General features: G+C 55.5%; 12 protein-coding genes across 12 annotated transcripts in view; 9 read left to right on the plus strand and 3 right to left on the minus strand.

Moving 5' to 3' along the window:
- The window catches only part of VTJ04DRAFT_7733 (uncharacterized protein), a gene marked incomplete at both ends in the record, with an annotated part of 1,728 nt that extends 1,361 nt beyond the window's left edge, over positions 1–367 (plus strand). The window contains one exon of the mRNA XM_069366093.1: positions 165–367. Coding sequence (XP_069217062.1) covers positions 165–367 — 203 coding nt within the window. The remainder of the gene's footprint in view (positions 1–164) is intronic.
- Positions 368–2,867: 2,500 nt separating this feature from the next.
- On the plus strand, positions 2,868–3,278 carry VTJ04DRAFT_7734 (uncharacterized protein; the record flags this gene model as incomplete). The annotated part of the gene is made up of 2 exons (XM_069366094.1): positions 2,868–2,977; positions 3,122–3,278. The coding sequence occupies 2 exons, from the start codon at positions 2,868–2,870 to the stop codon at positions 3,276–3,278; spliced, it is 267 nt and encodes an 88-aa protein (XP_069217063.1).
- A 1,084-nt stretch (positions 3,279–4,362) lies between these two features.
- On the plus strand, positions 4,363–4,942 carry VTJ04DRAFT_7735 (uncharacterized protein; the record flags this gene model as incomplete). The annotated part of the gene is made up of 2 exons (XM_069366095.1): positions 4,363–4,702; positions 4,767–4,942. 2 exons carry the CDS (start codon positions 4,363–4,365, stop codon positions 4,940–4,942), a joined length of 516 nt encoding a protein of 171 aa, XP_069217064.1.
- A 2,626-nt stretch (positions 4,943–7,568) lies between these two features.
- On the plus strand, positions 7,569–8,137 carry VTJ04DRAFT_7736 (uncharacterized protein; the record flags this gene model as incomplete). Its single annotated transcript, XM_069366096.1, has 2 exons — positions 7,569–7,613; positions 7,769–8,137. The coding sequence occupies 2 exons, from the start codon at positions 7,569–7,571 to the stop codon at positions 8,135–8,137; spliced, it is 414 nt and encodes a 137-aa protein (XP_069217065.1).
- Positions 8,138–8,165: 28 nt separating this feature from the next.
- Positions 8,166–8,651, plus strand: VTJ04DRAFT_7737 (uncharacterized protein; the record flags this gene model as incomplete). The annotated part of the gene is made up of 2 exons (XM_069366097.1): positions 8,166–8,287; positions 8,336–8,651. The coding sequence occupies 2 exons, from the start codon at positions 8,166–8,168 to the stop codon at positions 8,649–8,651; spliced, it is 438 nt and encodes a 145-aa protein (XP_069217066.1).
- Positions 8,652–8,951: 300 nt separating this feature from the next.
- VTJ04DRAFT_7738 (uncharacterized protein) lies at positions 8,952–9,599 on the minus strand (the record flags this gene model as incomplete). The annotated part of the gene is made up of 1 exon (XM_069366098.1): positions 8,952–9,599. The coding sequence occupies one exon, from the start codon at positions 9,597–9,599 to the stop codon at positions 8,952–8,954; it is 648 nt and encodes a 215-aa protein (XP_069217067.1).
- Positions 9,600–10,170: 571 nt separating this feature from the next.
- Positions 10,171–12,984, minus strand: VTJ04DRAFT_7739 (uncharacterized protein; the record flags this gene model as incomplete). The annotated part of the gene is made up of 7 exons (XM_069366099.1): positions 10,171–10,328; positions 10,395–10,608; positions 10,666–10,985; positions 11,044–11,134; positions 11,195–11,692; positions 11,752–12,747; positions 12,829–12,984. 7 exons carry the CDS (start codon positions 12,982–12,984, stop codon positions 10,171–10,173), a joined length of 2,433 nt encoding a protein of 810 aa, XP_069217068.1.
- A 2,568-nt stretch (positions 12,985–15,552) lies between these two features.
- VTJ04DRAFT_7740 (uncharacterized protein) lies at positions 15,553–16,135 on the plus strand (the record flags this gene model as incomplete). The annotated part of the gene is made up of 4 exons (XM_069366101.1): positions 15,553–15,589; positions 15,653–15,738; positions 15,834–15,862; positions 16,009–16,135. The coding sequence occupies 4 exons, from the start codon at positions 15,553–15,555 to the stop codon at positions 16,133–16,135; spliced, it is 279 nt and encodes a 92-aa protein (XP_069217069.1).
- A 247-nt stretch (positions 16,136–16,382) lies between these two features.
- Positions 16,383–17,734, plus strand: VTJ04DRAFT_7741 (uncharacterized protein; the record flags this gene model as incomplete). The annotated part of the gene is made up of 5 exons (XM_069366102.1): positions 16,383–16,518; positions 16,570–16,800; positions 16,852–16,925; positions 16,982–17,151; positions 17,209–17,734. 5 exons carry the CDS (start codon positions 16,383–16,385, stop codon positions 17,732–17,734), a joined length of 1,137 nt encoding a protein of 378 aa, XP_069217070.1.
- A 4,279-nt stretch (positions 17,735–22,013) lies between these two features.
- Positions 22,014–22,391, plus strand: VTJ04DRAFT_7742 (uncharacterized protein; the record flags this gene model as incomplete). The annotated part of the gene is made up of 1 exon (XM_069366103.1): positions 22,014–22,391. The coding sequence occupies one exon, from the start codon at positions 22,014–22,016 to the stop codon at positions 22,389–22,391; it is 378 nt and encodes a 125-aa protein (XP_069217071.1).
- Positions 22,392–22,979: 588 nt separating this feature from the next.
- On the minus strand, positions 22,980–23,337 carry VTJ04DRAFT_7743 (uncharacterized protein; the record flags this gene model as incomplete). The annotated part of the gene is made up of 2 exons (XM_069366104.1): positions 22,980–23,230; positions 23,289–23,337. 2 exons carry the CDS (start codon positions 23,335–23,337, stop codon positions 22,980–22,982), a joined length of 300 nt encoding a protein of 99 aa, XP_069217072.1.
- A 610-nt stretch (positions 23,338–23,947) lies between these two features.
- On the plus strand, positions 23,948–25,432 carry VTJ04DRAFT_7744 (uncharacterized protein; the record flags this gene model as incomplete). Its single annotated transcript, XM_069366105.1, has 3 exons — positions 23,948–24,331; positions 24,818–24,988; positions 25,058–25,432. The coding sequence occupies 3 exons, from the start codon at positions 23,948–23,950 to the stop codon at positions 25,430–25,432; spliced, it is 930 nt and encodes a 309-aa protein (XP_069217073.1).
- Positions 25,433–26,766: the final 1,334 nt, after the last annotated feature.

Below are 26,766 nucleotides of genomic sequence, written 5' to 3' on the forward strand. Positions count from 1 at the left end.
CCACACACACACACACACACACACAACTTATCCAAGGCAAAATGAGGAATCGACACCACCCGCAAAGCAGCTCGGAGCAACTAATAATAGCCACCACTCACCTACAAACTCCTGATAATATCTCTCTATTAACCTGGAACCCTCCTATCTAACACAAAAGGCAGGCATGCACCGTCTACGCTCCAGCCCGGACACATTTTGCTACCACGAGATCTGCGAAGGCTGCTGTGCCGACCCGGGAGCCGGAGCAACATCGTCAGCCTCGCCGTCTTCTTCCTCACCCCCCTCGTCTTCGGCAGCCGCTGCTGGCTCCGCATTGACGCCAGGCTCTGGCAAGAGCAACAGGGGGAACAAAACAAGGAGGTGATAGGACGTCTGGTTGATTGGAAGGGTGGGGCTTCAATGATATTATCATCAAAGGTATTGGACTAGTCGACGACACACCCCGAGGGCGGGTGAAAAAGTGCCACCCTTTATTCACAATGCGCCTGGTCCCTTCCACCCTCCAGGTTAGGGGTTGGAAAGCAGGTATTCTTATTTTCCCTCAGGGAAGGCTGGAACCAGAAGAACTGGAATTGCTACCTCAGTGAGGTTGGATGGATGAAAAAAAAAACGGAACAAGGTGCTGGAAACCAACGATACACAGCCGGTCTATGAGTAGATACTCAGACCAGGGAAAGGACGGATATAAGGACTTCGGACTTCGGCGGGACTGGGACGGGGGATACGTACGGAGTACCTAGGGACGAGGCAACGACTCGTAACGACGGCATAGTTGGGCAGTGCCCACATCACACTCTCTCATGACAGACACTTTTAGTTGTTCTTCACCATCCCAAGACAGCCAGGCTGGATCTTGCAATGAGCACTTTGGGATGGAAGCTCAGATCTCTCTCTTTTTGACTTTCTCCCCTTCCCAGTTGAGATACCATCTTCCCAGAAAGGGTACCCAAAATTCCAAAATTGGTTCAACCACCTTCCAGTGAGCACATTCACCGAGTGATGGAATCGCTTTCGGAACTGCTATTCGAGCCGATCCTCCGCAAAAAAAGACAAAAAAGGTCATTATGTACACAGCCCGGCTGGCCGGCGACATCAACCAAACGCCCCCACCCAACCGCACCAGCGGCCTGCTGCATCTGCATCAATATTATCACACAAGTCACAAGAATCCTCCGACATCCTTCCCGACCGCACGTGCCCGGCTGGCGGTGGTGGTGTCTGAGACAACACAGACGCTCCGCGCCAATAGGTACATATCCCGTGCTTGTTTGACTTTGACCGGTCTTGAGACACGCATCTTCGTGTGTTCCCACACGTGGTCATGGAGGTTGGGGAGAAAGGATTGCCGGTGAGACCTGACTGAGAGAGGGGGAAACAAGGCTTTCCAACGCCTCCCTCCAATCTCGAGAGATTGGCATGTTCGTAGCCGAAGATGTGCAGATCCTGTCGGATAATAACATTTTGGCGAGGAGCCGGGATTCATCTGAAACCCGAGTGTGAAGAATTGTTTCTGAGAATCCTCTCGACATTCTCTAATGGTGTGCAAACTTTGAAATTAAACCTCCCCAACAACACCAGGTTAGGCCGGGACTAATATCACCTCCCTCTCATTGAACCGGACTTTGCCAAAGTTCCAGATATGGAAAACTGACTTGGAAAAGTACCTACCTTTCTAAGACCCCCACGCTGGCAGTCTTGAATAATTAGCACCTATTACCTCAGGCGGTCCATTGGCATACGGAACCAAGGGCATACTTGGCGCAATAAGAGCCCTCTAATACCGTGTGAAGCAAACAAATATGTGCACTTTCATCAGTATTATCGAAAATCAAATCCACGTCATGGCCAGCTCCAGCGGTCTCTTTTTTCGGCCGCCCAATGGACTGTCACTTCAGCTAGCCACCTTGTGCTAACCTCGAGCTCAAGGGGCGGGCTTCGACGCTCCATCCTGCAGTGGGCCAACTGACAGACGAGCGCTGCCAGAGCAGCGGTGTGAACTAGCCCGATGAAAGCTGCAAAGACCCTCGTTCGCTCGTTTGCTCGGCTGGTACCGTGCGGATGAGATCGATCCAGGTTGGTTGGTTGGTGCCCACCTGGTGCCCACCCTCCTCGGGGGATATCCGGTCGATCCCGGACCGCAGGTGTCGGCCTCACTCCCGGGCCGAAGCTGTCTTGAAAATCAAGGGCAAGTGCCGAGCTAATACTACCCGCGTGCGTAGAGGTCGATACTGGCTGGGGCCATGATCCGCAGCTGATCTGAGAAGTTGACAAGTGACGGATCCAAGTGATGAACATCCAGACAATGGGGCTTCAGAGCGAATGGCGATACACGCGCGGCAACTTCGGTTCATACGTCGCAGTGATGAGCGTCGGGTACCGGTTCCCCAACCAGTGGTTCTCGAACGGGCCGGGTTTGCGTGCAAGGAGCTGGTGGCTGCAGAAGTGCTCAGGCTCACTCCGGACATGTGGGAAGGTTCTGGCCAAATGCTGGGTTTATATCACCGTAGATGACCCTTGCACAAGCCTGCTACACGTTGATGGACTGAAAGAAGGCCAGTTATCGATCCCGATGAACGTGCCCCGGACACCAAGCGGAGAGCGTAGTTGAAACTCACCTCGCGCCCTGCTCGTATAGGTATGTAAGTAAGGTATGTACCTATCCATCACACAACACAGTACGCAACCTCGCGTCCTGCCACGGCATTATCATTCAGCTCCCCATACCTGTTGGCTCGCTGACCGAACCCCAGGGCGGCAAGTCTCGCGCTATTTCAAGCCAAGGCGGACACGAATCCCATGTTCGTAAGCCTATCGGGCCGCCTGGCTCCCAATGATACTGTTTTGAGTAAAGAACTGCAATAACCATGGCGACATCTGCCGCCTGCGTCCTCCCAGGATGGCTATCGAGCGACCGCTGCGCTCCCGTCCCAAGGCTGCCCAACCTGTCCTACCCCAGCGCCTTCCTCGAAAAGCGGTATAAGCCTGCGTGAAACACGACAATCTGCAGTTGGACGTGATGATATTTGTAGAGGCGCGTGGCGCCCGTCTGGGAAGAGCATACGAGATGGCAGGCGGGACTCTCGAAAAGAACCCAGTGGTGAGGACCGGTCGCTTCCAGGTCCATGGGCAAGCAACTTGGGATCGTCAGAAGCTGCCCGGAACTTCCAGCCGCAGATGTGCCGGCCTCGTCCGATCCTAATCGTGGGGTCGGTCACCACGGAATCGGCCGCGCAAATCGAGCCCTGCAGTCGGCACAGCTGACCACGGCGATCTAGATCCGTGGACGGGGGGGCGAACCCCCCTTGCTTTGCCGTTCCCAAAACCATGGTTCATCAGGTAACTAACACTGGTCGCACACCGAGGACAGGCGCGATCGTGGTGGCTTCGGGCTGCCAGATCTTGTGTCGCATTGGTCGGCAAGCAACGGAGATCCTGCTGCAGCCCGAGACGGGGTGCTAAGCACTAGTAACAGGATGTTCCGTGACAAAATGGAGAGCAGGCCTGAGAAGATGGTGTTGACGGGAGGATTGTGCTGACCCTCTGTTCCACGAGTGGTTCAGCTCAGTTTCGGAGGAATTGCTTTTTGGTCGTGAGACGGGTTTTGGTGCTTTTCGCAGCGCCGGGTTGGGACCAATCGGCGTGGCAATCGCCTCAACCAGGATAACTCAATTTCTTTCCTTGACGAACAAGACGGCAGGACTGAAACCCTGGAGACTGTGAGTTGCTGGCAATCCAAGACATTCCGGTGATCGCATGAAGCAGGATTCCATCACGCATCCACTACATCTCACCATGCGAGATGGCGCCTGCGGCAAACGATAGCCCTGGAGACGGGAACGTTGGTGCTCGGTATCCCCTCCATGTATGTAACACGGTGCCTCTGCGTCCACGAGGGGTCTCGGGTATGGTTCATGGCTGCCAGGTGGCGCGAAGACCGGTTTCCAACAGCCTATCACTGGCGAACGTTCTTCCCATCACCAAACCAGAGATCATAATCGCCGATCTGCTGTGTGATGCGAGCTCTCGAAGCAACATGCCGCACACAGTGGAAGATGTTCAGGCCAGGGAGCTGGTGTCGGCTGCCAGAGGGATGTGGCTGTACTGTACAAAGCCAGATTGAGGAGTGTTGGTGTGGATGACCAAGCAATCCTCAAGACTCGGGCTGAATGAGGAGGAGCAGCGAGGGTCAGTGGTATAAATAAGTCCTTGTGACGACCGCCGGGGCTTTGTCGCGCTGTACAAGCCGTTCCGTCTGGATACCGCTGTCAAAGGAATCTTGCTACCTTTCGGATAGTTATTGATTGCCCACAAGTTATAAACTGGCGAGGTTGCTTGCTGAGCCTGGCTCTGAGTTCGACCATGTGCCACGGACACCCCCACACACATGCCTGCGGCCACCAGTCAGTTACATGGCACTACTGTCCGTCAGCATTCATAGACCTGGGAACGGGCTACGAGACCCCGTGCCAGAATATCACATTCGCGGCATCGCAGCCATCATCTGCGAGGTGTCCGTTAGCAAACTGCGACTATCAGAGTGCTGCTGGCAGAGGGTGGACTTGCTGCCAATGCGGCGGACGCAACAACGGCGGGTGGTGCAGCAATGTGTGGCAGCGATACGAACGGAACCCCCTAAACCAGGAATGGGAGCGTCTCGAGAGGTGCGACCACGGGTGTTGTCGGAACTGCGTCAAAGACGGTAAGCTGACTCGATTCCGTCGAGCTTTGGGATGCCGTGCTAACTGTTTTCTCGGTGGCTCCAGCTTCGGGCAATCCAGGTGAAGGCCGCAGAGAGGGGAGGAAGGGCAGAGACTCCCGGAAGCATCCAGCAGGCCATGCCTCAGGATCTGTTGCGACATGGAGCAGTCTAGATTACGGCAACCGTGAGGAGGCTGTCTTGTCGTCGAAAGAGGACAGGAGGCCTCACAGGCGGAAGTAAAGCCGCTTTTGGGTTATGTGTTTGCAATTTCCTTGATGTCGAGGGGGCAAAATCTTGGGGTTCCGGATCAAGACCGTTTGTGTTCTTGGGTTGCCGAAGTGGAGGAACTAATCCTCGATGCTCTTTGCTTTGGAGGAGTCGGATCAGGCTACACACAGGGTTGTCGGACAGGGCGGATGTCTGTTTTGAGGGCGAATGAGTTGCGATACGTATTCTCAACTGTACTCCGTAATGATAGTTTAATGTTCGGTCCCAGGTTGACCAAGCTTTTGCGCTGGGCGTGAACTCTTAGTGAGGTGTTTATGTGATGTCATCGAACAGTCTCTAAACGACCGAATCCAGCTTGCTCCAGGTTGGGAAGTGGTCAGTACATAGAAGTCACGAAGGAGGAAAGGCTGAAGTTGAGTGGGCGGTGCGGAGCAGGAGGCAGGAGCGTGAGGGTTTACCCACCTCAACACCCAAGCCTCGCGTTCGATGACGAGAAGGAGGAGCTTGGGAGCTGGAAGGTGCGCTTCTTCCTTGAGGTAGTACCCGAGGAACCTCGTGGAGGCTGAGACACCAGGCGCCACCTGCAATGCCCACGCTGTTGATCTTCCCACGTTTCTCACGCATTGCAGCACATCATGACTGGCCAGCTCGTCATCCATCCAGCCCCCAAGCCATGTATGTGTGTCAGGCACGACGTCCCACGGGTTCTGGAATCCAAAACAATCCTTCCCTCGATCGAGATCCTCCCGTCGCCACCGAGATCGCCGGACTCAGCTCCGGCTCAACAGCGCAGCAGGCGATTCGTCGGCTTGCATGCAGCCAGCTGCATGGCGGTCCGTTCCACAGCGTCAGGGCCGACTTGGCGAATCTCGCATCTCAGCATCACGGGTACCGGTGCCGTCGAGGGATTCATTTTCCAGCCATGAGAGAGCTTTCGAGCCGAGAACCGAAGGGCCATCGCATCTTGAACGTTCTGTAACGTCAAGCCGAACGCTTTGGATGTGGCGTTGCAGCAGACTCCGTTGGGCAAAGCTTGTTTCAACGCCATGGCCCAAATCGCTCGACGTCGCTAGTGTATTCTGTAGGCCATGAACTTTCCCATTGACATCCGTGATGCTGGAAGCCGGCTTGAGAGTCGTGAAACTGTCAAGTTCGACGAGATATACTCGCGAACGGGAAACGACATCAGGCAAGGCGTGTCTTCCCACCCCGCGTGCCCGGTCAGCGATCTGGAGATATCCATACTCCGAACTCTGTATGTCTATGAGTTGACTCGGTTGACATCTAGACACTGCCGTGGAACGTACAACAACTAGGTCGTCTACCGTGCATCTGTCAATACTACTCCCACAACCTCTGGATGATGTCGCACCTCTGTCAACCCTCTCTTGGTCCTGCCAAAGGACGTAGAGGTGACATTTCGCGGTCTTGGCAAGCGACGTTCCGCCTGGGGCCGATGTTCCGCCGTGCTGGGTGAGCCGTCTTGGCTCCTTCCAGGACGTCTGATGTCTGGAACGACCCCCAGAAATGGTGCCACGTGCTGCTGTTCGCTTCCCTGCAGCAGGGCCAGGACCCGACGTTCGGTCCCAGCAACGGGACCGGGGCGCTCAAGCAGCCGCCAAGCAGCTTTCAATCAAGCATACCCTCTTTTTCATGATCATCGGGAGGAGGAATTCTCGCTCTAGTGTAAACACTTTCCGCCACAAGGAGCGCAAGTGGCAGAGGAGCAAACACTATGTATCTGCAGACGACAGGCGGCGTCTCCCCGTATGGGCTGATCCGTGGTGTTCGTCGGCGCACATCTTGCTCGATCAGAGGCTTTCCGAAAATGGTTTGGTGGTTTGCCTCTTGTCCGGTTGAACGGATGTCTCATGGTCCTATGCTGCCGCGAATCGGAGGAGCTGAACCCGTCAGGTCCTCTCGTTCCCCTCACGAAGTTTGTTGATGGAATGGAAAAGCTGGCCTCGTGTGCGACGGAGAAGACTGCAAAGGTGCACGACCAGAAGAATCCAAACCTGCCAACCTCAACCCCACCGTGAGGTTCACTTGGGGTGAGCTCGTGATCGGTCAATCCTTGGTTCCATGGGATGGGCAGGCAGGTGAACACAGCAGCAGCGGGTGAAGCCAGGCTGGGCGAAGGCTCTGATCTCCTTCCCCTGTCAATAAACCCCTGAGGGCCCACTTTTTGGCACTGGGCGTGCGGCGGAGGTGCTGGGCTCTCGGCGGCCCCGAGGTTTTGTAGGCCTGTGTCACTTTCTTCAACCACCCGTTCGTTGGTTCCTGGAACCTTTGTGCTCGACTTCTCTCCACACCGGTCCCTCCACTCACCTCATCTCTCTCAACGTTCATCTTAACACATCCTAACGCGCGTCAGTTCTGTCGCTCGTGCTTGGCCATTTACAAACACACCAAGTACTGCCTGCCTACCTTCCTTTTTGACGACATTGGTGGCGAACTCCCCGGTCTCGCAGTGTTTGACACCAGACGTGGGTTACCAATTACCTTCGCTCCTCTACGGCGTTTCAAGTTTTTGGGGGCCTGTCAGCCACGTTCCCACATCAAGAAGTGGACAAAGAGTTGACAACCTGGAAGATTTGAAGAATCCACTCGGTGCCACCGACAACTCAAATACGTAAACATGCCCGCCTCGCTGGATTCCTCCCGGCCGATTCTGGCCCCGTCGGTTCGTCTCTCCCTCTCCACACATCTCACCTCACCGACTGCCAGCAGAGCCACATCTTAGCGGAACCTTGTTCCTCCTTCAAATCATCACTACAGCGACAACCACCGTCATTGCCGGCATCAACAACGTTCGCTAACATGGCCCAACGAGTCCAGTCCCGCGCCTCCGTTCGCTACAGCACCTTTAGCATGAACGCTCCTTCAATCACCCCGACCGTGCTCAGCTCCGACAGCGTCACCGCCGAGATCCGGCCCATTGTCGACGGCCTGGAGCGCCTCCGCAACCCGCGCCTCACCGACGACCAGCGCGTGCTGCTGACCGAGACCAAGTCGACCGAGCTGGCCGACCTTGCCCTCAAAGCCAAGCTCGAGCGCGCCCTCGACCGTCGCATGACCAGCCAGGACGCCGTCATGCGGCCCCGGAGGAAGAGCAGCGCCGCCAACGCCCTGCTTGCGGTTGCGGCTGTGCCGCCGGCTCCGAGCGCCCCCGATGCCGAGGTGACGGATGAAAAGCAGGCCCTTTGAAGAGTCAAAGTCGGAAGAGGAGGATAAAATGACCGACGATGCGTCGAAACGCATGCCTCGTTCATGTTTGGAGGGGTGGGATGGGGGTTGGGTGAGCGCGGGTTCACAGGACGACAGCGTTACGGGACAAGAAGGCCATGCGCTAGGACAGTCCGCATGTGGCGGACGGAGCCAGTATCCCTGGGATTTTTGAGCTAGACTGGCGTTTTATTTCGACTGGATGCATCCCATTGATGATTTTCTAAGGGCGAAAAGCGAACGAAGGAGAAGCCCGGTTAACCAGCAGCGTTGCGTTGATCTGGGACATCTCTGTTTCTTTATGTCGGCATGTTTTGCGTGGCTTTCTTTTCAGGCGATGGTTCGGGTTTCGGCATTGATTTCTGCTTATCACCGGGAAGGAATGACTGGAGATGGAACGAACGGACTGGACGACGGGACAGTGATAGAAGGATTTCAGAGGAACGTAGCTGAGGGATCAGAGAAATTAGATTTGGGGAGGATATGGGTCGGGTAATGTGAACAAGTTCAGGGCGGCTGTCTGACCATGCAGTGACTATGTCTTCGAGGCCATCTCACGCAGTTTCGGGCCCAACTCACGCAGTACTCACTGATCCACAGGCTCTTATGAAGTCGCACGGTGAATGACCATGATGAACAAGATACTCTATCTCTTTCCGGTCCAAGAAACAATCCCAAACGCCAAACAGCAAGGTACACACAGCGATACAGCTCAACCTCCGGCCGACCCATCTTCAATGATCACACGGTCAACCACTCACCTACCCTCCACCGTCCCTACCTCCCCGCCCACCCTTCAAGCATCCCTCTTCTCCTTCTCCTCTTTCAACCTCCCCTCAATCTCCTTGAGCAACTCAATAAGCTCCTTCTCCTCCCCTTCAAACTCTAGCCCGCGCGACACCCACTCCCTCGCCTCGTCCAACCTCCCCATCTCCATCAGGCACTTCCCGCGGCGAAACCACGCCTTGGCGTTGCCCTGCCTCTTGGCCTCGACGCTGGCCTCAGCGTCGGCCGCGCCCTCGGGCCACTTGCCCAGCTGTATGTGCGCCTGCGCGCGGTTGCTGTAGAGCGCGTGCACCTCCTCGCGCACCAGCGGGCTGGGTTCCCAGGGGGGCCGCGTCAGCGCCATCTGCAGGGCCAGCCCGTAGAACTTGATGGCCTCGGCGTGCCGCTGCTTGCGGTACTCGGCGTTACCCGACTCGCGGAGCTTGTTGATGTTTGCGCTGCGCTTGGGGTTGACGGGCACGGGCGGCGGCGGCACAATGTGCGGGGGGTCGAGGGCGTGCAGGCTCCGGTGCAGCGAGTTGAGCGCCTCGAGTTCGGCCTGGAGCGCCTTGTTGAACGAGGCCGAGAAGGTGGTGGCCGCCGACGGGCCGGCGCTGATGGCTTTGGACTTGGGGTCGATTTGGAGGGGGATGAAGTCGAAAGTTTCGAGGTCGGACATGGTGGTGGTGGGCTGAGCTCTTAATGTATGGCTGTCTGGTCTTGCGCTTTGGGCAGGGAGATGCTGAATGTTGGTTCAAGAGAGTGGAGGACCGCAGCCAACCTCGCTCGCAGCAGGGCAAAGATCCGGAGGTTCGGTTCAGCAAAGATATTCGTATACCCCAATTGATACTGAGAAGGCCAGCGCTTCGTCGCGTTGTGGTTGGCAGACGAAAACCTTGTGGTGGGCAGACGAAAATCTTGTTGTGGTGGGTTGTCGTCGCTCAAGGTGGCCTTCTCTCTAGAACAGCAGCAACGTCAAGTCCCAACAAGGAAACGGTTGCCAAAAGGCCAGCTGGAGCAAGGTGCCGCGCCAAGCAGGAGATCTCTTATCTTATCGTGTTGATGACTAAGCAGACTCCCACCCAAACCCCTTTCAAGGACAACAAATCGCCAGAACAGAAGGCACCAAACCCAGCTCAGTCATGACTGCACCAGACAAATCATCCAAAAATCATCCGGTCTACAGTACGTCAACTCCAAATCCAGGATCTTCTTTGTGCCCAAGAAACACGCCATATATGCCTCAAATCCTAGATGCTCTCAAGCCCTACGCTCGGCTTCATGCGTGTAAACGTCTCGGGAGGCGACCAACCCGGCTTCGCTCCAGGCTTGGAGGTGAACATCTTGGAGACCCAGTAAAGCTCATGTTCCCAACAGCCCTGGGAAGGCGAAGTTGGGATGAATGGCACTGTGCAACGTTCAGCGTTCAAGAATATCTTGCGGGAGGGACAACTTTCGGAAATGGCCCACTTACACCTAGTTTTCATCCGTTCGGCAATGTCTATGATGAACTCTCTCTGGTATTCTTTGAGATGCTTCAGCGGTGAGTTGTCCGCCTTGCGCCTGTCCAGGGCGAGGAGGTCGCAACGCTTGAAGTAATCCCAATGGGCCAGCAGCATCGCCGAGCTCTCGTGGACTTCTTCCATCCACCTTGTCAGGGGATGGTCGTAGGCTCCATACCGAGTGTCCTGTGAGTGGTTAGACATCTCCTGACAGGCTCATTCCTTTGGTAATCGGGATCGTACCCTTGGGTTCACCTCTTGGTTCTGATGAGAATGGCGATAGCGATCGGCCGAGTTCAGCGAAGTCAGGTGAAGTAACAAAAACACGGATAAGAACACCGTGAACCAATTTTCTTTGTGGTTTGATACCAGCAAGGCTTCAAGTCCTTGGAGAATGTCTTTGGCATACCGTTTGTAGAACCGCTCACAACGGATGCTGTCGAACTGGGCAACAACCAGCCTCGGCACGGACACGCGCCCAGGAAGCGGATGGCCGTTTCCGCTCCCTGGCTCGATGCCCAGTTTCTCTTCGCCATCGAGCCACGCCGACCCGGATCCTAGTCCTAGACGATGTCAGCCGCGCGATACTATGTAACGGGTGGTATACCGATCATTGCTCACGGATCGCAAACCAGAGATGGACCAGCTTCTGTAAAAACTCTTTTTGTCCCGGAGCTCTCCTTCCGTCCCAGGGATTATCCCCGTTATCATCCTAATGGAGGAGCATAGTGGTAAGCGTCCGTCCGTTTAGCAACATGTGTAAAGATCTTACTGGTAGCAGATCATAGTGCTTCTTGATCATTGCGAACACGTCTCGGACAATGTCATCAGACTCCTCAAATGCTTCACCAAGAGCAACAAAGGCCCACTTTTCGACATAGTCGGCGAATTCTTTGGCGCTGGTTTCGATATCGGCAAGGCAGAACGCGCCTACGTCTTGCGACTTGGGAACACCGTCATCCACATATCTCCGATGAGTGACGTCGGTCCGGTATGGAATGAACCGCCGAACCTTGGTGCGCAGCGGATGACGACGGCAGACCTCCTGCAAAATATCAATGGTGAAAACCGCATCGCCGCAACCAGCAACATTGACTACCTCGGTATGGTCGAATCGTTCGGTAAGCTTCAGACCCCCCGGCCGATAAATGGCCATCGCTGTTAACTTGAACCTGAGACACGGGAAATGGTGAATTGTTTTCTTGGTGTCCCTCCGGACGTTGAGACACGTCTCGCATGGGTCCTTGGGGTTCCGTTTATTGGGGATGCACTTGAGCCATGTCAGAACATTACATACAATAAGGAAAAGCATCCGTCATCCCGACTTACGCGGACTCGCTGGAAATGACACCGGAGACAAGCGCCTAGTTGTCTTGTTGTAGACGTGTCCTTACGTTTGGCGTCATCGACCGCACCTCCCCGACGTCCTCTGCGGCAAGACTGTCTGTAACTGCGTTGCTGACCATGAACACGCCGCTCGATATTATCTCCCGCCGACGTTTCTACCGGAACAGCCTGTCCCAGTCCCTGCAGGCAATGTGTGTCCCAGCGTCCATTGGCATTTGGAGCTTCGGCAACAGGGGCGGGCAAGAGGGCGGATGCAGGGAGCAGCGGACGGGGATGTTGGGTCGGCCGGCGTTCCCCTCCATCATGATGAGCAGTGGGGATGTCGATATCGGCAGCGCTAGCGTCAGATGCACGCCTTGACGGGCAGGAACTCTCAGGGGTGAGTATCATTGGGTACCCGCATCCCGGAAACCCATCCGGAGGACTCTCCGGGTAAGAATGAGCGGCTGTCGGAGCAATGAACGCCTGAGGCTCGAAGAAGAAGCCTTGAGAGCCACAAGCTGCTTGGTTGTATGCCACTCCATCAATGGTCAGCGGTGGGGTGGTGACTGGTCCTGGCAAGGGCCAGTATTGCCCCGTTGGTGAGGGAAGACCGCCATTCCACGGCACAGATCCGACGCCTGAAGCCGTGTTGGGCACGCTGTGTGGTGAACCATCGGACGGACAACCGCTCGGCAGGCAGTTCCCAGGCTCGGTTGTCGTCATCCATGAAGAGATGCAAACCAGATTCGGCGTACCGATGGGTAGATGTGTTGCATACCCCGAAGGGAAACTGACTGGATAGGTGGGAGTTCCCAGGGGCGAAATTCGGTCGATGGTGACACAAGACTGGTCTTGCGTCTCCACGGGGACCGCAGCGGTTTGAAGCACCGATCCCTCGGCTGACCTGATGGGGCGATGGCTTGCGGAACGGACGCGGCCCGTTCCGAGGTTTCGTCTCTTTCTCGCTCGCTTGCGTTCGTTGTGGACGGCCGCGGCCTACGGTCCAAACAGGTGCGACGATGTCAGCTAACCAGTCTGCCGGAATCTCGAGAACGAGGTCAGGGGCGGGGGCTTTACAAGTGTATAAGAAGGGGAATGCGCCTTGTGATTCTCCAACTGCATCTCCATCGTCCCAGACTCAACCGAAGATGGGACTCGACGCAAATTCCCACACCACTCCAGGTCCGAGGATGGCTCCCCACAGCTTCCGACTGCACGACCGGCAGGAAGCATGGCGTCACGTGGCGGTGGTGGTACCAGAACCAGATATCTGGGTCAGTTCAACAAAGTTGACTCCAATGAGTCCTGTCTGTCAGATCTTGGACCGACGAGTCATCCAGAAGTGGCGTGGGTTTCGAGGTGGTTTGAAGCCGGTGTGAGCGCAGCAGTGCAGTGCAGAACACAGCCAACCGAGGTGTGGTGTTGCCCAAGCCAAACGACAACGCAGGGCCGAAAGATGTCGGGAAATGTGCGGACAGGAGCCTGAGAAACTGTCAATTCGATCTCTGGGTTCCGCACGAATCAAGCGCAGAAACCGCCGCAGTCTCGGCCGTGAAGTGCGACTTTGTACGACCGCGATGGGGCAATACGAGAGTGCGAAAGGTCTTTGGGGCACCGAGTTGGTGGTGTGTGCTTGTTTGTTGGGGTTACTCGATGGAGGGTTGCAAGATGCAGATAGACGACGGAACGCGGGATGGAGGGGGTTTTTGGAAGAGAAGGACTCGAGGTCCGGAGGAGAACCAATGCCCGACCACCAACTTGCGGCTCAAGCTTCTCCAGCCTCGAGGGAGACGTTCCTTGGAGTCTCTTGGGCTCTGAGCTGAATGGCATTAACCTGAGAAGGGGACCGGCTCACCTCTTGCGCAGCCCGTGGCTGCATGACGGCGACGGAAATGTGACAGCTCACATTCCAACAGCCACAACACGCAACACCTACCGCCCCCAGCTGCATCCAGCCGTCAATACACGGGCGTTGGATTGCTTCTGTCGCGGTCGATGTCACGACGCCAAGATGGACTCGGTGTGGCCTGTTGCGGTGTGGAAGGGATGATGTGAGTGTCTGCTCCTCCGTATGACTTTCCTCGAGAAGTCGTCTATGTGCTTGAGATATCCGTGCCTGCCTCATTCACCTCGTTTCTCAATCGCTTTTCCGCCTGCTGCCGGGTGTTCCTTCTCCGCCATTGACTTCTTCCTTCTAAGTCTTTTTCCTCTTCGCTTCTCTTTCCCGCTTCTCACGATGGGAAAATCTTTGCTAAAAAGAGAAGACGGCGGCGACCGGCCAGCCCGCTGCTTCCAAAACCATCCGCCAAATTGTCAGGGAATGTACGATCTGTACGGAGCGAGTTCTGGGTGCCAGAACTTTGAACATCAGCCACCTTGGTTCCATGTTTAGATCGAATCAATGATGGCGGTTATGATATTTATGCTGGAGATTCAGTCCATGTTTGGATGAGGAGCTAGCGACCTGATGTCGGGGCATGGCTGTCTGAACTGAGCGGAGAGCAAAGCTTGTGGTGGTTAACAACGGAAGTTGCGCCGGGGCATAGGATTCGTCGGTAGGTCTCCCCACCCGGGCGCCTGCCTTCTGTATGGACTTTCCTTGCTGTGCTCAATGGTCCCGATCGGATCCATTGTGGCTGCCCAAACATGCTCGATCTCGATATTCTGGCACCCATGCGAACGGAAGCCACCATGCGCGGCCTTGTCTCCACTACCTAGATCTTCCTCCGGCAGCAGGGACCTTCAGATAACTAGAGAACTGATAGAGCCCTGGCAACGTGAACTTGCAGCGCTCAGCACCATGCACGTCATCAGGTATGCGATATCTGCAATCCTTTTCACTACCTGGGGCATTGCGTCAGTCTACCGCTTGTTTGTTGGTGAAAACTTTCGTGGTTCAATCTGTCAGCCCCCTCCTTTCAGACTCGACTTTACCGACTAGTAGATGGTCGCCGATCAGCTATCCGGACTAATCTGGATGGGTTCATCGGCGCCCCACCAACCCCGGGCTCACCACTCGGGGACTTTCCGAAAGGTTTAGCTCAAAGCTTGTCGCCTAAGATGAACCCAGTAAGTGAGCAACCTCCCACGCTTTACGGACCCTCCCAAGAGCGCGGGTATGTATCAATTTCCCGGGACCTTGTGTCTGGAGTCCTAGGTATCGAGATCGAGTTGGCACGAGGTCAGCGATGGTGATGATATACTGAGACACTTGAAGACTGTGGTATGAGTAACTGTAATCATCCTACAGTCCGCTCTGGCCATTCATCCCTCCAAGGCTTTGGCTAAACGATTGTTATGCTAATGTCCCCCGTATCATTGCAGGGCAGATCGGCCGATAATGTGATGCATCCATTCGGGCAACGTTTGACGTCCGTGGGGGAGACACTCTGCAACTCACCAAACCAGGTCGGCTTGTGGTCGAGCGCCATCTTGCGTTACTCCGTTAGTGAACCAAGTCGCGGAGACAGGCAGCGGACCGCCCCGGCACGACCCAAAACCAACCTCTCCTCTCTTGTGTTTGGGCAAATCCGGGCCCTCTCGGCGCTGGGGCTAGCCTTGCCAACTGCTCGATCAGCACTAGTTAACCTAGTTAACTCCGCCGTGAGGACCCGCTGCTCATGGACGATCTGGAGAACTTTCTCGGCAGTAGGGATTCAGTGATGGGGAACTGATTTTATGGGTTGTGCCCGGTGTTGATGGGTCTTCACAGCCTCCTGTCGGTTGTGTGACCAAGTCAACCAGTCCACGGCGAGGAGGGCTCGAGGACATCGACGGCCGTCCAGTGACAAAGACAACTAGATGGACTTGACAGAGTCGCAGCCGGCCACGCTCGGTCGTTAGAAACGAGCTCCCGCAGGTCGTTTCTGTGAGACTTGCCTCCGTATCAAGGACAGTCCAGGCTTCGTCCACCGTCTCAAATTCGTGACTGGCGCTTGGGACCCTAAGTGTCCTTGGGCTGCAGGTTGTCGTCGGATCCGTCAGGGGGTAAGATCAAGGGTGTAGTTCATCTTGGCGGTTGAGGAGGTTTGTTGCATTTGTTCTGACTTGAGATCCCCCGCTGATGACCCGATGACCGGCAGGTCGACTTTGCCCTCGCTGCAAGTATCGAGTAAGACCGTGTCGTTCTCGTCGGATCTTCCTCAGCCTCCGTCCCTAGCCCATCCATTGCCAACCGGACTCGACCCCTCGGCCCTTCGACAACCAGAATGCACGGCGCATGTGTCCCCGCTCTCCACCCTCCTCACCCCCTTCCAGCTCGATCGGGTCCTTCACCAGTGGCGGCTCACAGCGCGCCGCCGATCCTGCGATAATCGATTGCTCACGCGGCGCGAGGTTATCCACCGGCTTGTCCTTCTCCCGTCTCCGTGTGCTTGGTCCGTGACGCCAACAACTGGCCGTTAGCCAACCGCCTTTACGTGCTACGTTGCTGGCATAGCGATACCCCCACTCGACGACATAGAGGCTCCGAGCAGCGAAGAATTATATATAACGACGATGCAGCCATCAGATAGGTTGGATTGTGGCCTCGAGTGCCTACCTCCCCCACGACTCGCCAGACTAGGAACCATCTTCCTCTGCCCCTCAATCGCGAACTCTCGAAGTCTACGTCTTGGATAGTGTGAGAAATAATGGCCGGACTCGAGCTCGACAACCACCCTATGGCCTGGAGGCCCGAGGACTTAAGACATGCCAGAGTTCCACCTGTCGTCAACCTCGATGCGCAAGCGGTGGCCGAAGTTGAGGCCGCCTTGGGGGCATACAAGCGTCAGTCACCTTGCCCCCCGGCCTCGTGTGTCTCCATCTAACGTGAAACAGAGAGTGGACTTGACCCAGACAGCGTCACGCGCGAGACCTTCCCCGTCCCTACCTTGCGAGCCCAACTCGATTCTGCCAGCCGTCAAGTTCATCAAGGTCGGGGCTTTGCCATTGTGCGGGGCCTTGACCCACGCAAGTACACAGCAGAGGACAATGTCATCATCTTCCTTGGCATTGCAAGCCATATCGGAGAGCAAAGGGGTGTCCAGGACAAGAAGGGTTCTATGCTGAGTATGCGCTTTCCTCCTTTCAACCCAAGCTTGGGCTAATAATCCTTCGCAGCCCATGTCACCGAATCCAAGATCTGGACCACGCCGCCCGAGATGCGCCACGGGATCCACACTACGAGTGGTCTGGTATGTTGACCTCATGACATCGCAAAACGAGAAAGAAAGCTGATAAATTATTCCAGGCGTGGCATTGCGACATGGGCACAGATGTCCTTGGGCTCCATGTTCGGTCGAAGGCCAAGGCGGGCGGCGATACCTATGTAGCGTCGTCTTGGACTATCTATAAGGAGCTAGCTGCTTCCTATCCCGAGGTCCTGGAGCAGCTCCGCGACCCGAGCTGGCCGATTCAAGTGTTCGTGATATTCTTTTGATTTCTGCTCACCCCAACGTCGCTAACGTTCTTTAAAAGGTCCGTGAACCCTCCGAAATATTTCCTCGCGCCTCTTCTGCATGTGTCCGACAAGGTCATGATCAATGTGGATCCGGGCCGGCTGGGCCTCCATCCGGCAACTGCCGCAGTCGATGGACAGTCCCCAGTTCCGTCCCTGACCCAGAAGCAACTTGCGGCCCTCGATGTTCTGTCTGAGCTGGCATCCAAGTTCCGTTACCGTCTGGACCTGCGGCAGGGCGACATGGTTTTCATCAACAACTGGGCCCTCCTTCATGCCCGAGACTCCTATGTCGACCCTGAGGTTGGGCCAGGGAGGCATCTGGTTCGCCTATGGCTACGCAATCCGAATCTCGCGTGGGATATTCCCTCCGCCATGCGCGTGCCGTGGGAAGCGGCATTCGGCCCCGACGGCAATGGGCTCCCGGTACAGAAGATGTATCCGGCTCTGCCCAGCCTCGTCTACAAGCCACCGAGGTACACGGCTGGCTCTGCTGCTTTCATCCTGGAGGATACCGAGGATGTCAACAGTAGCGGCGCGCTGTGAACCAGATTCCATTGTGTCAATCCCGACTGAATATCTAGGCTGCGATGCCTCCTTTCAGGCAGCATCTCCGGGATTCTGACAACAGCGATGACGACCGCGTGATTTCCCTGCGCTTTCATTTGGTATTATCTGCAGGTATTGATTTATTCCCATCCCTCATTAATCCTTGATGATTTACACCCATAACAGTCTGCTTTTCTGGTGGGATACTATCCTACCTGTATCCCCTTGGCCACTGTTGTGGCAAATCAGGGGAAAACCCTCCACAATAATGTTTTGGAGGCAAGGTTGTCAATCTAGCCGTAGTTATGTGTGCTCTCTTTTCACATAGGTAGTTGATCACATATTTTGCTACCAACCATAATTTCATAACATTAGTATTTGGACGACTGGTTCAACATCTTGTAGCGTACATTGCCAACCTTGGATCCCTCCTAGTCCATGTAGCCGACAGTGGTCCAGCACTCGCCTCTCTTGGTACCTGGTAGGTCGTTCTTTGCTCGGCCTGCTGACCGCATTTGTAAATGTTCCCTTGAGAAATCGGTACTGTTGCCGAGCTACGGGCTCGGGGGAATCTGTTGGGCTAACGCATGGCCGCGTGGGACACAGCCACCAAAACACATAATTATACAGAAGCTCCGGGCATGCCGGAGACGCGAGGACAGCTACCAACGAGCTCCTCCTTGGTCGGTAACCAAAAGACTGGTGCCGACAATTCCGGGTTTGTTACATCCCGCATCGGTCCGTGTTGGGCCTTGGTTTGCCGCATGCAGCCGTCTTGTCCACGAAGTCTCCCATTTCACCTCTCATCGACACGCTTGTTACCCCCCCCCCCCCCCCCCCGGACTCATTCCTGCAATGATGCCCGAGAATAGGCAGAGCCGATCAATAGAAATGCCTCATTCCGATCGTAAGTCTCGTCTTACCTATGATTGCGGCGCGTCGAGTCCTGCCGGCATGATACGGAGCCACGGCCGTAGCCACTCGTTGCTGGACACATCGTCTTAGAATGTCCTGGTTACAATTGAGGTAACCACACTAGATGGCTTCCTGTAGTGTTCACAATTCAGGAGAACAGTAAGTAGAGCAGCTTGGAATTCGATACTCCTCGGATCTCTCAGAGTCTGCCAGCAGAGTAGAGGGACACACGGACCGAACTTGAGGCTTCTCCTCCTACATAGCCCACTGGAGCAGCAGGTCCAAGCAAACTTCATGTTCTCATATTTTACTGCTGTCAGTCACGAACCAGTCAATGCCTCCTGGCCACAGTCAGTATCCATGGAATTACCGAAGTATTTCGGACCAAGAGACACTAGCAACAAGCTGGGCTACCAACACGTTCCTGGCATCCTACCACCCCTCTTCTCGCCGGCCATTTTCCCGTAGTCTTCCGGAGCCCCCGCAAGAATGTTGATCGATTGTGTAACGTAATCCTGTTGGCTCCAGAACCGGCAACTGGCGCAGAAGACGGGCAGATGTTCAAGGTTGGTATGCCACATGGCCAGTTCATCGTGGAACCCTCCTCGGACTACTCCAACGACTGACGGCCTTCAACAGGTGGAAACCTCGCAGAGATAGCACTGGCATAACCCTGGCCACACATTGTCGGCCCTCTCGGTTGCGGAAAAGGTCACAGGACGGAGAGGTTTGAGAGGTTATCGTGGGGTGTCTTCCCATCACACCACGTCCATCCCGCCTGATCCGCGCCCTCCGGTCCTTGGCAGCAGCTTTGTTGGTTCGTTTTGGGTGCGGCTATCTCGGCAGCTCCGTTAACACGCGCGCCTCCGTCGCGCCAACCATGGCGACCAAACGATTGAGTTGAGGGGAGAGGGAGGGGTTTGTGGAAAGACAAGACATGCCACCCGCCTTCATAAGGACGTAATGTGGCGCCGGATTGCCATGTGAGTGACAACGAAGAGCCAGGGCTTTGTCAAACATTCATTATGCGCCTCCGTCTCAGGTCATGTTGATGGTTTGCCGACGGCATGATCTTGTGGGTTGAAACTGACGACATTCAATATCCTCCACACGCCTTTTATAAGCCCGGACTGAGCCAGGAGTACCGTTCTTTCAGGTACGTCGGTACTATTATCGGTTTTATGGGTCAAACGGCTATGATGAATATCGGGCACCTTTTGGTCGATGGATGTCAGTCGAGTCGAACCCACAGCATAGAGAAAAGAAGGGGAGGGCAAGTAATGGTGAGAATAACATACTCCAATCCGTTCTCTGCCGCATTCACCACCAATCGTCGCCGAGTTTCTCATTCCGGCAACCTGTCCATCGTGTCGGCTCACCAGACGACACCCAGGTACTCTTTTGCTAACCGATGAGAGTGTTGTTGAGCCTCCGCGAAGCACGCCATCATGCACGCGGGGAGTCATGCGGCATCTATGCTTTTCCATACATGTGCTGACGCGCTGCATAACTCTGCAGAATACTTGCCATATATGCAATCCATTCGGCGACCACTGGGCGTCATCCATGGGTTTCGAGAGCATGGAGACGGCCCCAAGTCCACGAACCGCCGTCGATACCGTGGTATCGGCACGAGAGCGTCCTCTTCGGCAGCGAATGTGATACGATGGGTTTTGCAGAGCCCGGGCCGATGGCTGCCACGTCTGCCCTTGACTGCAAGTCTTGCAGGATCTGTTGGTTCCTTGATATCGTGGATGTATGCTTGATGACGAACATCCACGTTGCCGATGGAATTCCGACAGAGCCTGTCCTCTCTCTCACTCGACACCTGGCTGGTAGTACCTGAAGGCTCGCATCCACCTCCCTCGTCTCAGCCTCCACGTTACTGAGAAAAAACATATCGGAAAGAAGCGGCTCGTGGCTCATTTGGGCTGGCATGCTCAGCTACCACGCTGAACCTCACAAAAAGCTCACGTTCCAAAGAGTTTCTTACCGCCACCAAATCAAGCCAACATAATAGATGTATCGAGGTCGAGAGACGGGAGCAAACGCCCGAAAGGAACATTCCGACGACGTGCTGTCGTGGTGACGGTCTTTCGAAGTCAAACGACGCATAAATTACCGCAGCGAAAGACGACGAGTTGATTTTCCATGGAGGACTACTCGAGTTCGAATGCTGAAAGGTTGAACGCTCGAGAAATCGGCCGCCGAATCCAAGTATATGCTTGTCTGCGTGCTATGACCTAAAAACTCATGGAAGAAAACAACAGGCCCTGCAACGGTGCCCGGAAAACGATGATGAGCCGTCCGGACGTTAACTATTGCTTCTGACTGTCCACGCAACAAGTACCTGACTCTGCATCTCCGGAACGATGTCATGCCGTGTCCCATCCTCAAATTGCGGCTGCGGTTGCGCTCCTGCAGCCTGACCTTCGGCGATCAGTGACGTGGCTCTCGGATATGGTTCCATTCCCCACCCCACGGTATTCTGAAGAGCCTCAAGACACGAATTCAAAGCGCTGCTTGACGAAAATTGCACAGCACCTCGACAGCGTGCGTTGAATCCGAGGGAGCGAGCAGACACCCACCTGGACCTGTGGTGGGGGGGAAGGGTGAGGCTCAGATGGGCCAGGCTCCCCTTCACGGCGATTTCCGTCATGCGCGACAACCGCGTTCACACAGACAGGCAGGGAGGGAGAAGCCGGATGAAGGGTTCTGTTCACAGGGAGCCGCAGTTTGAACACCGTTTGTGTTGTCACGTCCAAGGCAAAAGCGCTCTTGACCCCGTTGTCGTTGTTTGCCCGGAGACGGATGAGTGGACCCCGTGGGATTCAGGGGTAAAGTCAACAAACTGCGACTGCAGCCCCAGGAGGAGCTCACGTTACACAAACAGGTGGAGGTAGGAGGGTCCAACAGCGCTGGGGAACTGGCTTGGGCATGGAGACGCAGAGCCTCCTCCCGTTCGTTCATCGTAACCAGAGGGAACGGATCCTTATGGTTTTCAAATCCCAATGGTAAACACATCAGGGCCCAACTCAGGAGGGAAATAGCCTGGGCTTCTATCCATTACGATCGCCCCGCGCTCTGCTTGATGGAACTCAGGTCGCCGTATTTACTGCAAGTGCATGAACGACGACGTTGAGAGACTCACAAACACAGGAGTGGTTCAGTGAATCTGGAACAGAACAAACATCTCGTCGATGCACCGAAGACGAACCAGTACTACCAAAAACTCCAGGTGATGCCCAGTGATGACATCCCTCGACAAATCTCTCACAGCAGCAAATATGTTTTCGTTGCCATTCAACGGCGCATCGTGCCACTCATTGGAAACGGAAGTGCAACACTTTGCAAATCGAAAATGTCAAAAGTGATCAACAGGATCGATGCAGGCGTTCGCAATCAAGGGCCATGTGGTTGTGGGGAGAAGGAGGAGGAGGAGGAGGAGGAGGAGGAGGAGGAGGAGGAGGAGGAGGAGGAGGAGGAGGAGGAGGTCTTGAGTCGCCCATGGAGTGTGAGCCATGCAGCGCAGATGACGGAAACCTCGGTGCGCCCGAGCGAGGCAATTATGGCCGCTCCTCTCCATTCCAGGTTGTGCTTTGTGCACAAGCAGGGGGACGAAGCTCGCAGTGGCAAGAACGCAGACCTTTTGCCCCCGCATCACGAACCATCTGTTAAAAGGGTAGTAGAGAGGATCGGTTCTACATACAAAATTCTGGCCTGCACTAACAGCGGGTAGTTGTGGAGTCTTCCCGCCGTGCTCCTTCCTGCGATATCATTCTCCCCGAGAGGCACGCCTGAACCGCCGGGACATGAGGTACACTCGCACCTTCCAGTTCCCGGGTTTGTTGTCCAGGCAGCCGTGATACTACAGGCAGCAGCTCAGGTGCCTCATGGTGTCGAATGCTTGATCCGATGCCATGGATTCCCTCTGTCGGGGCGGGCAGTTCTTGTCCTTCCGGAGGGACCGCTGTCTTGAGATGGATGCTGGACGAGATCAACCAGCCGAAGTCCGATCCTCAACTTCATGCCCAGGCACCGCACCTGGCCTTGCGGCTCCGGGTCGACACTCATAGCGTCCCGATGTCATGCTCCATCGTATCGTTGCCGCAACGTCCTGTATCGCTTCAGATAGTAGCTTTTTGAGGTTTGTCAGTCCACCAACCTCCGGTTCACCTGCTGCCCTTTCAAGGGCGTGAAGATATAACGCATGATGGGCAGGACTTACAGTGCTTCGATCTCTGCTTCCGTGTAGCCATTTCATTTTCAGTCAGCAACGCACTCAGCTCGACAAGCAGCAATCGTCTCTGAAGAGGCTCCGACAAGATTACCCGACCCGAACGACTACTCCCTGCCGCGTCACGTCCAGCCGCTCAAAGCACAAGAGATACGCAGACCGCAGGCCAGTGACAACTCCAGAAAATACCGACTCACCCTTCTTGACGAACTCTGCATGCGCAATCGCCTTGCGGATCTCATCCTCGTCCGTGAGGTGGCGCTTTGCGGCAAAAGCCCGATGAAGCCGGTTTCGGAACCACGTGTACCCTTGGGGATAGTCACGGCCGAGGAAGAGGAGTTCTGTGTTTTGTGTAAGCTACTGGAGTCCCCAAGTGAAGAAAGGAGTAGTAGAGCTTACGCTTATAGAGTGCAATCACTTGGCTGCGCAGCTCAGGGTTGGGGCTCATGGTGCGAAGTTTTCGATGGCCGTTTGGGCTTGAGAGATGATGTCGAGGGTAAGTGGATGTCGCTATGGCGAGATCATGATGGCCGGTCAACTGGCTCGTCCTGGAATTGTCCTTGGGCGTTGTTCGGGGCCACTTCTGATCTTGGGCTGTCCGGTGTTGAGGATGGTTCCAGCTGGCTAGGATGCAAGGTGTGGCAGCGGAGACGGATGTGACGACATGCCAAGGCCGAGAAGCTCTCGATTTACGGCCCTGGGTCTACCGCCGGAGACCCCCTCTGGTGCACACCCCTGAAAGAGAGTCGCAATAAAGGGTGAGGCAGATAGTTGATGGGAATGCCAGTAGGTCTTCCAAGGGGCGCATCTGTTGTCCGAATATCAAGTATCTACTGGGTTTACGGAGTACGGAGGACGGAGCCGACATGTCCGGTTGACTTCGGCTCCAGCCCCGTTCCCCGCCTCCGTGCTCCGCCATGCCGAGAGAGACCGAGCCGATTGCGACAGCGCCAAGCACCGAGACAAGAACCGCTCACATCAACCAAGCTGATGAACCTCACTGATACTATATGCTCTTTTTCCTGAAAACTCCAATTCACTCTCACCGTCTTACCACCATGTCACCAACATTTCTCAACCCGAGGCCAGCCCAGCAATGGCTTACCCGCCTCCGTCCCTTCACTCAAGCCCACCGTCATGACCACTCTCTGAGATACCTCTCCAGCTCGACACCCCGTACTCGCGCCGCCGGTCTCGATGCGCCCTCGTCAACGCCTCTCCCGCCGCCGCCGCCGCAGCGATGGATCTCAGACATCCGCGCCCGCGTAGGCAAGTGCCTCATCTTCGGCTGCAACAAGGACCAGGTCGGTCAAGCGGCTGGCATCATGCGCGCTCTTGCTACCGAGTGGCGTGAGCTCCTGGTGGGTAGCGAAGGCTACCTCACGTCGGGGCGTGGTGGGCTGGATGGCCGGCAGGTTGCCTGGGGGGAGCAGGATGCATTTGTAAGTTTTCAGAGATTACATGAAATGATGTGATGCGATGTGTGAGAGGTTTCGAGCATGACAGGGCAATGGAGGGAGGAAGTCGATATTGGACCTCCTCATCAGCCAGAACTGTGCATTGCCCTCTAGCCGACTTTCATGGCTGCCAAAGAAGGTTGTCGGCTAGAGAACCGTAGTGCGGTTGTACGTGCTGTGCGGGCTGATGTAGCGGACCGTCGGGTGGGTTGATGTGTACGCTCAAGAGACCATCCGCCATGCCGAGTTTCGGTTGAAGGGGAAAACGATGCCGCAGTACGAATGTACAACACAACGCGTCTCCTGGCCGCTCAGCTACGTCCAAATGTAGTGGGTGATGCAACAACCAAGTTTTTTTGGACATCTTCGCAACCTTGTGTTGTTCTCGTGGCCTTTCATCCTGACTTCCCTTCCTTAGTGGCCTCCGGCAAGACATCCACTCGGGCTAATGCTTCTTCCTCTCCTCTCCAGGGCCATGTAAACAACGTCAACTATTTCCGCTACGCCGAGTCCGCCCGCGTCAACTGGGTCACCAACTTTGCCGTCCACGTCGACCCCGAGAACCGCGAGCAATGGCTCGAGCTGATGACCCCCAAGTCGACCGGGCTCATCATGCGCAGCATCAAGGCCGACTTCAAGTTTGTAAGAGCACCTCCACATTAAAATCTCCTTACCAAGCCAGCCCGCGGACTTCTAACCCCACCTTTCCAGCCCCTCGTCTACCCGGACAAGATCTCCGTCTACCACAAACTCCGCACCCCTCCCGTTGCCGAAGAGCCCAACAAAGCCAACGCGGAACCCCCAAGCTCGTTCACCCTCGACTGCATCGTCCTCTCCCACATCCACCGGCGCGTCGCCTGCCGCCTCGAGGAGGACATTGTCGTGTACGACTACCAGAAGGGCGGCAAGACCGCCATGCCGGATTTCATGGTGCGCGTGCTCGGGGATGTCTGGAAGGCTCAAGAAACCGAAACGCGACGCGCGCGTGCGAGGATCGAGGAGTTGATTGGACAGGTCAGGAGGCTGGAACAGGAGACATGGGATCGGGAGGGTGCGGTGGAGGATATGGGGACGGCGAAGAAATGAGGGGGAGGGGATGGTGGTGGTGATGCTGAGGGATGTGTACAAGCGGTGATCAAGGTATGGAGGGTCATGAGTAGACAAGCTGATTGTCGAGTCACACATGGATTGAGACATGTGTATATATGAGGACCAGAGTCAGGGTTGGTGCTGGCGGCACGAGGTTTTGACCGTTCTTCCTCAATAGATTGGCCGCAGGACGACTAGACAGATACACATCGTGGCGGCCTAAGTGAGGCCCTCTTTACTGAATGGGAAGATACATAGAGATAGGGCTCGTAATAAGGGACGACACTCCCTAGTATCGTGAATGTTTATTGTTTACTTCAGGGGTTGATAACTGGATGAGATCAGACGATCCAGGGGTGATGTTTGTGTCTTCCGATGTCCCTAAGGTGAAACCAGCGACTACCGACCAGAGTAAGACCCCCAAGTTCATCTACTATATGGGTATTAACATGATGTCATGGACAAGGTCTTTGACAAGTGCCGTCTGTCAAATACCAGGGCAATACGATTGCAGGACTTATCAGTCCTAGTCCTTCTATTAGTAGCGATCAATTGCATGACATCCATATGAGTACCACCGTACTCTCAGCATCTCCGCCACCACACCTCACCCCGCGTCCATCACCCGTGCTCGTGCTGCGGCTCCCGTCCCAGTAAGCCCACTCTACACTTTTACCACGCAAACTCCCAAGCGGGCGAATAGCAGTGTTGAAAGTAACGTCAAGCTTTTGGTCTGCATCTCTGCGCTGTAACGTTGGGGGAAAGGCCCGTGGTCAGATGGAGGCCAAGAGATCACAGCCAAGCTTTTCTGCGCCGACGATCTGTCGTCGTGTGCTTGGTTTGAGGCGGACGCGGTCTCTTCCATTGCTTGGAGGAGGGGGAACATTGGAAGAGACCACTAAAAGGCCTTCCTCCTCTCCGAGCCCCCCCACCTCTCTTCTACGTCCTACTGTTCAACCAAGCGGGCTTGTACCACGGCACGCTCCTGTCGTGGACGGCTGGACGGGCAATCTTCCGCTGCCTTGTACTACGTATACATCGTGCGCTTGGTTTGCTTGGTTGCTGGTCGCGTATTTCTAGAGACGGATGACTTCCTCGACAAGGACAAGGCGCAAGGAGGGGCGGGATATATCATACGGAACTAAAAGACGCTACAACGTTTACCCGTCGCGCTTGGTCCGGAGGGGGAAGGTGGTTGACATCATTGCCAGACGGCCACGGGCAGCGGCGGCGTGAGAAGCACCTGAAAAAGACCTGACGACCTGGCCGACCTGATGGGGGCACATCAATGCAAATGCCGGGCGAGCAAGCAACATTATGTCGCAGTGGTC

Source organism: Mycothermus thermophilus (assembly GCF_041956435.1).
Source record: "Mycothermus thermophilus strain CBS 625.91 unplaced genomic scaffold VTJ04scaffold_5, whole genome shotgun sequence".
Taxonomy (NCBI): domain Eukaryota; kingdom Fungi; phylum Ascomycota; class Sordariomycetes; order Sordariales; family Chaetomiaceae; genus Mycothermus; species Mycothermus thermophilus.